The 14,661-nt window shown below is 38.7% G+C and overlaps 1 gene segment (V, D, J or C); it reads left to right on the top strand.

The window, feature by feature from the left end:
- Positions 1 to 3,914: 3,914 nt before the first annotated feature.
- Positions 3,915 to 4,403, top strand: LOC116904287. The segment is given in 2 exon segments: positions 3,915 to 3,969; positions 4,081 to 4,403. Coding segments are annotated over 2 exon segments (378 nt in total).
- Positions 4,404 to 14,661: the final 10,258 nt, after the last annotated feature.

The raw sequence follows: 14,661 nt of genomic DNA, 5'->3' as shown, positions 1-14,661 counted from the left end.
TAATGGATATACATTTGAGATTCTGTCAGAGAAAAGAACCATGTCCTCCGTTAAACTTACTTTTTAAAATTTTCTCCCCAGAGATGATCACAGCTGACAATTAGTGTTTTATACCAATAAATAACTCTGAAACTCTCTCATCTTAAAGTTTTCACATTGTAGCCACCTGATAACAATTCAAGAAATGTTGGGATATTAAGGAAAGCCACAGGCTTAGAGATATCAAAGGAAGTGTTTTCAATTGACTCTCTGTAGCTAAATGTCAGTGGCTTCAAAACTGATTAAAAATACAATTTCCTGGACTGTTCCCAAGTTACTGAGCCCTGAAGGCTCAAGGCAGGTTCTTCTGTGCAGAAGTGGTGGTCTTACCTCTGCTATCAGGTTTATAAGCACTCCTGGAGTCTGGCTTTAAGCATCAGGCAGAGGCAGAAACCAGAAGGATCCTGTCTCTGACTGCTTCTAAGTTCCTGTGTTGAAATATGTCCAGGTTGGTTCCTCTTAGCACAGGAATATGACTAGAAGTGGTGGTCTCTTCTGAGCTCTTAGGATTTTCCTCACTTCTAAGAGTCCAGCTCTCTCCCCCACAAAATCTGGGTACAGAGAGCTGTGGAACCATGTCAGCTCCTGGCACAGGCAGAAACAAGAAGAATCCTGTCCCAGACTGCTCCTGGGTTCCTTTTTCTTGAGGACTCCAGGCGGGTCCCTCAGAGCAGAAGCAGTGGTCTTACCTCTGTTCTCAGGTGAGTTAGAGTTCCTGGAGACTGGCTTTCAGCTTTAGATTCATAGGGAGACCAGAAGGATCCTGTCCCTGGCTGCTCCTAGATTCCTGTGTCCAGAAGGTTCTAGGCTGGTTCCTCTTGGACCAGATGTGATAGTCTCCCCTGAGCTCTCAGGATTTTCCACACTTCTGAAATTCCAGCTCTCTCCCCCACAGGATCTGGGTATGCAGTCCCCATTGGAGGAGTCAGAGAAAGGATTGAAGAAGCTCTAGGGGCTTGCCATCCCATAAGAACAACAATACCAACCTACGAGAGCTCCCAGCAACTAAACCACCATTCAAAGAGTACACTCATGGTCATACCCATGGCTCCAGCTGCATATGGAGCAGAGGTTTGCCTTGTTGGGCACCAAGGGGAGGAAAAGCCCTTGGTACTGCCAAGTTTCAATCCTTCATTGTAGGGGAATTTCAGGACAGGGAAGGGGTGGGTGGTTAGTGGTATGTTGGGGGCACACCCTCATGGAAAAAGAGGGTGAGGGGGATGGGTTAGGTTTTTATGGACAGGAAAACAGAAAAGGGGATTACATTTGAAATGTAAATAAAAATATCCAATTAAAAGGTATAACTCCCTTATAGTCCTAGATGTTAACTATTTCTTGAATTAACATCAAAGATTATGAGATCTGTGGGTATCATCTAGATTCCAAGGACCAGAGTCTAATGCTAACACTGTTCTTATTAAAAAAAAACCCACCTTAGCCTGAACAATGAGCCCTATCCCCCTAAGATTTTTTTCCATTATAAAAAACACTCTGTATAACTCAACAATCTCTCTCCCTACTAGAAAAAACACATGTGATTATATTGATCAGCCATATATTTCAGAATGTTCATGTCATCTCAAACGCATGACTATACCTGAAAAGTTCTTTTGACATGTCAATTTCAACTTAAAATTTCTAGAGCCTTGACTTGAATAGTTATAGAAAGAAAGGTTCAGTGCAGTTCATTATTCTCAACTAATTAGCTTGAATTCTCTCCTCAAAACATGACCTTTTAAAAATTTGTTTTATTAATTCACTTTATAAGGGGACACACAAACCTCAACAAGTACAGGTATTTATTCAATATGTGTGAGTTAGAGTCTCTTAAGAAACTGTTGAATGTGTTCAGAAGGTAACAATGATCACTATTATACCATCAGTGCAAACTATCCTAGGCAGGTATAATCCAAAACAAAGTTAAGTAGTACTTAAAGCAATCTAAGGCCATTTGGAAAGGAAAGTTGAATGCTTCTAGAATGCTTTTCGTATTTGCATATATAATTAAAGGGCTGTATGAGAATTCAGATCCCAGATGCCCTGTAAACCAATGATTTACTTGTGGTTTAAGTTTAGATGAACCGCCATCCTCCTCTTATCATGAATTGAGAGTGTCCTGAGTGAATCTTGCTCAGATTTTGTTGTTATCATTTGAGTACTCAGACATATCTTCCAAACCTAAAATATCAAAGAGAGATACAGGTGCACTTTTTAGATATCAGCAGAATAAAAGTACCAGACAGAGACGGAATCAGGGAAAGGACTAAAAGTGCTGAAGGTGCTTGAGACCCCGTATGAACAACAATGCCAACCAACCAGAGCTTCCAGGGACTAAGCGACTACCCAAAGGCTATACATGGACTGACCCTGGGCTCCAACTGCATAGGTAGAAATGAATAGCCTTCAAGGGCACCAGTGGAAAACCCTTGGTCCTGTATAGGCTGGACCCACCCCCAATAAACGTGATTGTTGGGGGAGGGTGGTAATGGGAAAGGAGGAGAAGGGGAACACTCATATAGAAGGAATGGGAAGGGGTTAGGGATGTTTTGAAACCGGAAAGGGAATAACATTTGAAATGTAAATAAGAAATACCCAATTTAATAAAGATGGAAAAAGAGGAGTGCAGGATTGAGATGGAGTCAGAGAACGCAGCATTACTATTAACCCATCCAAAAGCTGCTACGTCACACTCCTGAGAGTGATGGTGTTTTATATATTGAAGAAGCTGCCTTATGACTAGGTATTCATTTTCACATATCATTCAAGTCCAGACCCTTGGGAAATCAGCTATTCAGATTCATGTTGCAACACTATGGGGTCTTTCATAGTTGGTTACTGAAAGACCCCAAGAATTCCCTGGCTCGAGGACAAAATATTGAAGACTGGATATATTGTATTTCTCCTGATAACAATTAAAGTTGCATAGTTGAGACAAAGACATAGATGTGTTCTATGATATTCAAATATTTGTGTTATAAGGACACACAAATATTTCTGCCTGGTAGCTTGTTTGGAGACTTTGACCCACAAACAGACAGTGAAGCTGCTGCCTGAATCAAGATAATTCCTCCAACGATTGCTAAAGAACAAAATGTGGCAATAGAAGTATTTTCCATTATAGTATTCAATTTTATCATCACCAGTCAAACTTTTATGCTGACAAACTGTGGGACATAATGGAAAATGGTAGAAAAGAGCAAAATTGGGAGAATCTCAAACTGAGCAAAAGTTGTACCCATTTAGTCTCTAAGCATGAATGTACCTCCATGATCACATGGAGTCAGAAAGTCAAGTGACTCAGTTTGCTGGGATCAAGGTGTTATATGTGCATTTACTGTGTTTTTTCTCTCTTTGAACTGTAGTTTGAAAAGTTAGAACTGTAAATTTCATGTTTTAATTCAGTGAATATGGTTATGAGAAATTGTCCTTTTAACAGCAAGAAATGTTTACTACAAACACTTCAGAAGGGGAACACGTTCTATTTTTGTTAACCAATTTTAATTATTTTAGTGAGCTAAAAATCTAATAATTTCTTCTCTGTTGTAAAATCCCTGCCAGCAGGATATACGTAATACTATAGTAGTTTGTCTTTGAAATATTTTATTTAATATAGAGGCTAACTACATTACAAATGTCATCTGTAACTTTAAATATTTGAAAAGAAATTCATTCTCTGGAGACATACAAGTGGTTTGACCTCAGGCATCTGGGGACATTGGGCTTGTGCTAAGTGTTGAGATGAATAAGTCTTTGAGCTGTACTCAGCAATATGTGGTTCGCAATGATTTGCATGCGCTCAGTGCACAGCCTCAAGGTGTTCTTCATATACCAGTCACACATATACTGTGCAATTGTTATTGCAGTCAGGAGGCAGCATGGACATGAAGGCTCATGTTCAGTTTCTGGGGTTCTTGTTGCTGTGGTTTCCAGGTAGATTGAATTAAAATGGGAATTTCACTGATTAGTGTTGACTGGTATTTGGGCGATGTCATCCTTTATAATGCTTAACTATGTGCTTATTAATTATATCTCCACTCCTAGGTGCCAGATGTGACATCCAGATGACCCAGTCTCCATCCACCATGCCTTCATCTCTGGGAGACAGAGTCACTCTTACTTGCCGGGCAAGTCAGGACATTGGGAATTATCTAAGCTGGTACCAGCAGAAACCAGGAAAATCTCCTAAGCTCATGATTTCTGGTGGAACCAACTTGGCAGATGGGATCCCGTCTAGATTCAGTGGCAGTGGTTCTGGATCAGATTATTCTCTCACCATCAGCAGCCTGGAGTCTGAAGATGAGGCAATCTATTATTGTCTACAGTATGATGAGCTTCCTCTCACAGTGATACAAGTCATAACATAAACCCCATGGAAGCAGAAGTGAGAGGCTTGGTTGTCCCATCTGCCACTCTTGATGAAACACCAACTGTAAGCATTTGTTAGATTCACAAACAAAGTTTGATATTACACCCAAAAGGAAATACTTGAGAAAGTCCATTACTGAAAGACCAGGGGATTTGTATTTCTCATTAAGGCTAAATCATTCCGATAATGAGAGCTCTGAACTTCTTCTCAGCTAGGGATGAAAGATTTTTGAAAACTATAGAAGAATTACTTTCAGTTTCATAGAAGTAAAATTTGATGTAAAAGGTGATTAATGGGACCTTTGGGGAAGGTTGGATATTTAGAGGTTTCTGACTTATGACACCATGGATGACCCAAGACATTTAAGTTCAAAAGAAAAAGGAGAAAGAATATTTGGAATCATGGAAGAGGTAGTAGGAAGGGCTAGAGAGATGGCCAAACATATCTCTAGGAGAGATGTACTTTAGGAGTACTGGCTGATCTTGCACAGGACATGACGTCACTTCTTAGCATGTATCTGGTGCTTCACAACCATTTAAAATTCCAGTTTTATGGAATCTGCTGACTCCTTTTGTCTTTCTGGGTACAGGCATGCACAACATCATGCATAATTGCAAGTAAAACCATTATTATCCATAAAATTAAATAAAAGCAACCTTAAAAATTAGGAAAGCAGATTAGAAAAAGGAAGTTGAAAGGATACACAGTAGAAAGTGGAAAACAACCTGTGACTCAAGCAAGAGCTCTATTGGTGGGACTCAGTGATGGGAACACCACAGGCTAAAACAGAGAGCTCTCTCATTCCTACACCCAGAAAAAGCATACAGTGTTTACAGTACTTAACACCACTGATGGTATATAATGTTTCTGTGATTCTTCCTGCTTTTCAGGCTGGCATTTACGAAGCCCATTCTGTCACATGATACGTAAGACAGTAGTCTAGTCTGTAGATATAGAATTAAGAAACAAAAACAAATCAGGGAGCCAGGAGCAACATCCACATGTATTCACACACAGTAAGAAGGCTAGAGATGGAGATACAGAGAAGTATTGACAGCAGGAGGATCAGGTCATGTATGCCACAGAGTTCAGGGGCATCATGTACGCTGAGGAAAATTAAACACTATTTTTCAGAATGAGTGTAGAGACCAATAGTCTAAGTCCAATGAACTGCTTAGCTTCTGCTACTCCATCCCAATGGTGTGCTGTCTGCAGGAATGTTACCCCAAGTACAGAAAATTACTTGATTTCTGCAATATCATCTTTTCTATAATGCACTGTGCTCTTGGGAAAGATCTGTAAATTTTGAGACCCTATGTCTCATTTATAAGTTCACTAAGATACACAATTTGAAGTGTAGTTAATTATTGAAAAATTTAAGGTTACTTTTATTTAATTTTATGGATAATAATGGTTTTACTTGTGATTATGTATGACGTTGTCCATGCCTGAACCCAGCAAAGTCAAAAGAGGTCAGCAGATTTCATAAAATTCTTTCAAATGTGTAGTGTGTGTGTGTATGTTTGTGTGTGTGTGTGTGTGTGTGTGTGTGTGTGTGTGTGTGTGATACTGTGGAAAGAACTTGTCTATCGCGAACACAGTGTGTGAGAGAGCATACTCTTGACTGACCAGAACTCAATAACAGCTTGACAGATAAAAAGATAATGAGTTTTTAAAAAGTTCATTAACCCAAACCATGAAATATTCCTTTTAGAGGACTGCAAAATTGACTCCAAAGTTTTATTTGTTTTTATTTTTTGAAAATGTATTTTAATGTTGTATTTACTTTTTGCTAGTTTTTCTTTTTCTTTGTTATCCCTATATTCGTTAAATCTCAAGTACATTTTCGACCCCCACCCTCTTCCTTAGAGGGTCTACTGACACTCATTTCTACATCCACTGCTCCTCCATTTCCCGTCAGTAAAGAGCAGCACCACCCTGTGATATCCACCAAAAGTGACATAAAAAATACAATGAGATTTGACACAATTCATCATATGAATTCAGGATGAGGCAATGCAGTAGGGGGAAAGGTGTCTTAAGTGTAGGCAAATATATCATAGATACATACGCTATGACTATTAGGAGTCCTACAATATTCCTAACACAATACTAGCTAAAGAATCAAAACATATGCAAAGGAGCTAGTGCAGACACCTATTCAGGCTTTGTGACTGCTGCTTCATCTCTGTGAGCCCCTGTGAAGCCCTTCTTAGTTGCTGCTATGGGCCTTGCTCTCTGGATTTCTTGCCCTCCTGGCTCTTGCAATCCTTTCTCTCCTGCTTCTGCTGGGTTCCCCTAGTTCTGCATAATGTTTGGCAATGCGCCTATCATCTGCCTTAAGGCATGTCTCTAATGACAGAAAATATAGACTATGCACAGATCTATGTGTATAACAGAATAGACTTAGGAATCATTTCCTTTTCACCAGTAGTGTTTGGTTCTGTGCTAGGTCTCTGGGATATCCAACTTTCATTTCCTGGCATTCCAGACAACATTAGATATGGGATTCCCTCCTGTGGTATTGGCATCAAGGGATATCAGTCATTGGTTGGTCACTCTCACAAGTTCCAAGCCATCATTGCCTCTGCATATTTTGTAGTCAGGACAGGTTTTAGGTCAAATATTTTGTGGATGATTAGTTTCCCAGCTTTGCCACTTAAAGCCCTGACTGGCTACAGAAGATGGCTCATTCAAGCTCCATATAGTCCATTATAAGGAGTTCTTGCTAGGTTCACCCTTAGGGGTTCCAGAGTTTCCACTGAACTCGATTTCCCTTTCACCTCTCAAGGATGCAGAATGTCCCATCGATTTTGTTACCAATTTCATGATGCCATTTTTATTTTACACCTGCATAATATTCTGTTGTGTAAATGTGCAAAACTTTAATTTTTCCTTTCTTCAGTTGATGTATATCTAGTTTGGTTACAGGTTGAGGGGTATTATGAACAATGCCACTATGAACATAGATGAGCAAGTGTCCTTATGATAGGTTGGAGCATCTCTTTATATATGTCCATCAGTGGTATGTACAACTGTGTTGTTTGGTACATTTATTGCCAATTTTCTGAGAATCTACCATACTAATTTCCATAGTGGCTGAGTACATTTGAACTTACACCAGTAACAGAGGAGGGTTTCCTGTGTTCCACATTTTCACCAGCATGAGTGTCACTTGTGTTATTGATCGTGGCCATTCTGACAGGTGTCAGATGGAACATCAAAGTAATCTTGATTTGCATTTCTCTGATCAATAAGTATGTTGAACCTTTCTTTAAGTGTTTCTCAGCCATTTTAGATTCCTCAACTAAAATGTCTGTTCATATCAGAACCTCAGTTTTATTTGTATTATTAGCTTCTTGAGTTCATTTTGGCTTCTTTTAGGTATTAGTCCTGGATTGTATGTAGAGTAGATGAAACCCTATCTCTGGTCCATAGGCTGCTGTTCTCTGTCTTATTGATAGTGTGCTTTACCTTATAGAAGCTTTTCAGTTTCATGAGGTTCCATTTATTAATTTTTGATATTAGTGTCTATACTATAGGTACTCTATTTAAGCACCTAATTCCTGTGCTGTTGCATTCAGGATATGCCCTACTTTCTCTTTGGTCAGGTTCAGTGTGTCTGAATTTATGTTAAATTCTTTCACCATGTGAACTTGAGTTTAATTCTGGGTAATAAATATAAATCTATTTACATTCTTCTCCATAAAAATATTGAATCTGACAAGCACAATGTGTTGAATATGTTTCCTTATAATGTATTTTTGTCTACTTTAACAAAACCTAGGTTGTTTGCACGTATGTCTGTGTCTGCACCCATTTGTTGAGATTACATTCTAAGACTGACTCTCCTGAGTAGCTGTGATCCATCATCATATTCTCTAGTTACTGTCTCCAAATGAAGGATAGGGAACTGGGCGTTAAAAAATATTACTCTGTGTTTTTAAGAGAATATATCTAGTTTTTGTTCACCTCCATGGAGTGCTCTGTGAACTCTTATTCCATTGTTTTATATATGTAACACAAAAGCCTACGTGGGGAAAAGATTTTTATTCAAAGCCAGCAAGAATGCAACATAATTTTTATTTTTCTTTTTGAGAAAAAGTATGCATGGGAAAAGGATTCTTAAGACTTACTAAGGTGAAAATGTGAAACTTTTCCTGTTCACTTTTTTATATCCTCCTCCAAGAGACTTTCCTTAGGAAACCCTTTCACTAATTATATATAGGAAGCAAGTGATAACTCTGAGGATAGTCAGAATGTTTTAAACTAATAAAATATTGTATTATATTATGATGGAAACCATAACCCAAAGCAACCTGAAGAGAAAAGGGGGTTACTTTATAGTTCTACTGCACATGAAGATAACTAAGGGCAGGACATCAAGCAGGGCAGGTTCTTGGAGGCTGCAACTGAATCAGAAACCATAAAGAATGCTTATTGGCTTATTCTCCATGGTTTGCTCTGACTTAAGCAACCCAGGACCTTCTGCCCATGTGTTGGCACTGTCAACATCATTCTGACCCTTAGCACATTTACTATTAATCAGAACAATCTCTCTACAGACATGCCTGCTACCAAACCAAGCAACTTGCTGTTTCCCTAGACCAACATTGCAGGGCCGACTTATTCCCTTGAGTTCTATTATGTATTTCATGTGTATGCATTGGCATGAACATGCCTAAATATACATATACATATATACATATATAAATATATACATATATACACATATACACACATATATACACATATACACACATACACATATACACATATACACATATACACATATACACATATACACATATACACATATACATATATACACATATACACATGTACATATATACATATATACATACATACATACATACATACATATACACATACATACATATACACATATATACATATACATATATATACATATATACACACATAGATATATACATATATACATATATACATATATACACATACACATATATACATATATACACATATATACATATGTGTATATACACATATACGCATACACGCATATACATATACACATATATATATATACATATATACATATACTCATATACACATATACACATGTATACATATATACACATACACATATACACATATACACATATATACGTATACACATATACAGATATATACATATATACTTATATATACAAATACATATACATGTATACATGTATACATACATACAGACTATACATATATACATATATATACATACATACATACTGTACATATATGCATATATGCACATATACATAATAAAGTAATAAATGTAAGAATATCTTCTTGCTGACGTCTTCCTCCTCTTTCTGGTAAACCTATAATATCATTTATATTTATTCAATGTAAATCCATATTCTGCCCATTCTGTTTTCTTTTAATTTATGACATACCCTGGAAATTTAAAAACATAAATAATACTTACTTTATATTTTCCTTGTACTCCCAATTCTCTCCTCCCTTTAACACTTAAACTCTTGCTCTTAACACCCCTTCAACTGTATTTTTTTTTACTTGATTACTTAATTATTTTTCTTGTACAAACATGAGTAGGTATGCTCCACTCTGATACATCAAGGTTCTGAAGGGCAGGGCATATCCTCTCAAACTAAGGCCAGACAAGGTAGCTCAGTTAGAGGCTTTAGGAACATCATCTGCTCCAATTTTGGGGGATTCACATGAAGACTAAGCTGAAAATTGAGGTATATATTTCCAACATATTGCTCAGACTCTCGGTTCAACCTGTGCATGCTCTTTGGTTGATGACTTAATTTCTGAAAATCTCCAACGGTCCAGGTTAGTAGACTTTGTTGCTAGTTCCTATAGAGTTTCTAGTCCTTTTAGGGGTCCTGCTGTCATTCCCCACCTCTTCCATAAGAGACCACAAACTCTGTCCCATATTTGGCTCAGAGTCTCTGGATCTGTTTCAGTCAACTGCTTGGTAGAGTCTATCAGAGGGCAGTTATGCTAGACTTCTGTCTGTAAGCATAACAGTGTAATATAATAGTGCCAGGGATTAGTGTTTGTCCGTGGGATGTGTCTCAAGTTGACCTCATTATGTTTTGGTCATTGCCTCGGTATCTGCTCCACCTTTGTTCATGGTTTTCCTGTAGACAAGGCAAATTTTGGTTCAAAATTATTTTTGTGCTTCCATGGAGACTAATTCAGTAGACTACAGGGAACAACGTTCTTAACTGCTACATATAACATTCAGAAAATGACAGCTATTTTTCTATAAAATTGTTGAAAAGAGCAACAAATACTTGGTCATTCTAAAGAGGACAATTTACCACATAATTCTTTGTTTTCACTACTTCCTGAGTTTCTGTAATACAGCAGCTATTATGTTTCTGATGTTGTCAAGATTGACAGTATTAGCATGTTCTTTTCCCACCAAAAAACACACATTGTTTCACTGTTGTCTCCTCTGACATAGGAAATATTTTCTGTGAATTAGTAGTCTGAATGACTCTTTTTCCTATTTTTACTGTATCACCAACTCAGGCCCTTGCATATTGTTCCCTGGGGAAAGAATTCACTCTTGTTACTTTGATACAAAAATCTCAGTTTTCATCTTGGAGAGATTTATCAGTTTCCTTAGACTGCTTCCTCAATGCAGTTGCCCTTTCTGCTATCATTGGTATTGTTTTTCTTGATTCTGCTGAGAGTGAAGAGGGTGAGGAATAAGAATAGATAGGTAGGTCAAATCCCATGGGGAATAGAACAGACCACCCCGGAATGCAGACATCCCAAGGCCACAGGGCAAACTGCCACCTCTGCACACCTCAGCCCACATCCATTGTCCAAGGGGAAACTGCATAGTGGCACTAGATAGATAGATATAAGAACAGACAGCCACCGGCACCCATGTTTCTGGTCTGTGCCCAGGACAGAACTGGTCCTACCAAACAGTTCCCTGCACCCAAATCCCATGGGGCAGAGAACTGGAACCTCAGACATGTGGATCCTCATGAGAAGTCAGAGGAGAACACCCTCTGCTCACAGTCCAGACCCAAGGGGGAATTGTGTAGAGCCAACTGTGCCCACTGGCTGCAAGGACATACAGAAGCAATCAGGGCACAGTTGCTTTTGATTCCTGCCTACACATAGAGATGGAAGACAGTCTCCAGGAGCACTGCCACAGCTGAGACCAGAACACCTGCTCTCAGGAAAGGCTGAAACAAAACAGGAAAACAGTTCTACAGGAGTGCTGACACAGAGGCCTACAGCAGGGCCAAATCACTCCCAGAAACAGCAAGACAACCAAACACCAGAGACAACCCAATGGCTGGAGGCAAGCACAGGAACCTAATCAAGAGAAACAAAAACTACTTGGCATCATCAGAGCCCAGTATTCCCACCAAAGAAAATACTGGATATCCAAACACACCAGAAAAGCAATATTTAGATTGAAATCACATTTTTGGTAATGATGGAGGACTTTAAGAAAGACATAAAGAACTGCCAGGAAAGCAGAATAAACAAGTAGAAGCCCTTAAAGAGGAAAGAAAAAGAACACTGAAAAGAATTACAGGAAAACACAACCAAACAGGTGAAGGAATTGAAAATGAAAATAGAAACAGTTAATCAAGCACAGAGGGAGACAACCCTGGATATAGACAACCAAAGGAAGAGACAAGGAATCATAGACACAAGCATCTCTAACAGATTACAAGAGAAAGAAGATAGAATCTCAGGGGCAGAAGATAACATAGAAAACATCAACACAACTGTCCAATAGATGCCCCAACATATAACAAAGACACATGCTCCACTATGTTCATAGCAGCCTTATTTATAATAGCCAGAAGCTGGAAAGGGCAGATGCCCTTCAACAGAGTAATGGATACAGAAAATGTGGTACATCTACACAATGGAATATTACTCAGCTATCAAAAACAATGACTTTATGAAATTCATAGGCAAATAGATGGAACTGGAAAATATCATCCTGAGTGAGGTAAACCAATCACAGAAAAACACATGGTATGCACTCATTGATAAGTGACAATAAGTCCAAATGCTTGAATTGCCCTAGATGCACAGAACACATGAAACTCAAGAGGGATGACCAGAAGTCGAATGCTTCACTCCTTCTTTAAAAGGGGAACAAGAATACCCTTGGCAGGGAATAGGGAGCAAAGTTTAAAACAGAGGCAGAAGGAACACCCATTCAGAGCCTGCCCCACATGTGGCCCATACTTATACAGCCACCCAAGTAGATAAGATGGATGAAGCAAAGAAGTGCAGCCACATAGGAACCGGATGTCAATCTCTCCTGAGAGACACAGCCAGAATACATCAAATACAGAGGCGAATGCCAGCAGCAAATTACTGAACTGAGAACTGGATCCCTGTTGAAGGAATTAGGGAAAGGACTGAAAGAGCTGAAGGGACTTGAGACCCTATTAGAACAACAATGCCAACAAACCAGGGCTTCCAGGGACTAAGCCAGGACTAAACTATACATGGACTGACCCTGGGCTCCAAATTCATAGATAGCAATGAATATCATGGTTGGGGCACCAGAGGATAAGTAAGACTTTGGTCCTGCCCGGGCTGGAACCCCAGTGTATGGGATTGTTGGGGGGGCAGTAATGGGGGGTGGAGGGTGAGGGGAACACCCATATAGAAGGGGAGGAGGAAGGGTTAGGGGACAGATGGCCAGGAGACGGCAAATGGAATAACATTTGAAATGGAAATAAATACCGAATTTAATAAAAATGGAAGAAAAAGATAAAAAGAAAACATTACAAATTTTGTAGTTCAAGATATTTTCTTGCAAAGTTCATCATTTTAATTTTCTGTGTAACCGAGTATAAGTCCACTGTGTGCATATGACACATTATATGCTCTGGAGAAATTGGAGACATCAATATCTAGTCATGGTTTCAATATATCCCAATATATGCAACCAACATGTCAGTACTTATTTTTTTACTCTGTAAATCCTCTGTGTTTTAACAAGAAATGTTTTTACAGGGACAGAAAAGAAATCAGTTATGTTTGGATATGCTACCTGCAAGTACACAATAGGAAAATAGGACTCTGTTACCATATAGTTCACCTTCCTATACTCACTTCTGAATGTCCAGGTTGCCTCTCATATTTAGATTTTCTTTTTACGTGAAATTCTTACTTTTTAAATGCTATGCCAAAACAACACATCCAAGGCAATGTATAAAAAGATTCCTTTTATTGGGCATATGATTTTAGATGAATAGAGTTAACAGAGGCCAAAAAAAGCATGACAGCAGGAAATATGAGTGGACACAAGGAAGAATGAGAGAGACCAAGGGGGACACCTGTAGGTTTATCCTCATGATACTTCTCCTCAAAAACAGGAATATCTCTTAATCCTTTCCAACAAGTTTCAACTAAAGGGATCACGAATCACACATGTGAGTCAAACATTGGGCCATCTCATTCAAACTATCACTCCTGGATACTCATAAAATGAGAAAGAAACATGTATATGATAAATGTGACTCCCAAAGTTTGAGCATTACTTTAGAAGGAAAAATGTAAATGTCATCATTGTACATTGCATTATTTATAATGTCCCAGCAAATAAAATTTTAATATGCATTTCAGATGTTTAAGTTTAGGGGATGGATTCAGCCAGAGGGCCAAGGAAACACACAATAATAATGTAAACCACTTTAAGACCAATGTACAATAATCTGAGACAAGATAGAAAATTGTCTCTTATGGATGGATAGGCCATAGAAAGGAAAAAAAACAAGGTTTTTTTTTATTTTATATTTCTTTATTTACATTCCAAATGCTGCTTCTCATCCTGTTACCCTCTCACAGAGTGCCTTCTCCTCTGAGAGGATAGAATCTCCCTAGTTAACCCACAACTTGGTCATCAAAACTCCCCAGGATTAATCACATACTCTCTCATTGAGTCTAGTTGACAATGCTTTTGGGGAGCAGATACCACAGACAGGCTGCAGCATTAGGGATAGGCTTGACTCCAGTTGTTGGGGGATGCACAAGGTGACTTAGCTACATGCCTGGTACACATGTGCCTGTGGCTTTGGTCTAACCCATATATGCTTTTTGGTTGGTGGCTCAGTCTCTGACAGCCCGCAGGTGCCTGGGTTATTGAACTCTAATGGTCTTCCTGTGGGATTCTATCCCCTTCAGGCCCTTCAGTTTTTACCTTAACTCTACCATAAGATTCTCCAACCTCCATTCAGTGTTTATTT

Source organism: Rattus rattus, chromosome 6 (genome assembly GCF_011064425.1).
Source record: "Rattus rattus isolate New Zealand chromosome 6, Rrattus_CSIRO_v1, whole genome shotgun sequence".
Lineage (NCBI taxonomy): Eukaryota > Metazoa > Chordata > Mammalia > Rodentia > Muridae > Rattus > Rattus rattus.
Note: the sequence above shows the minus strand (reverse complement) of the source record. Positions and strands in the feature narration are given on the sequence as shown.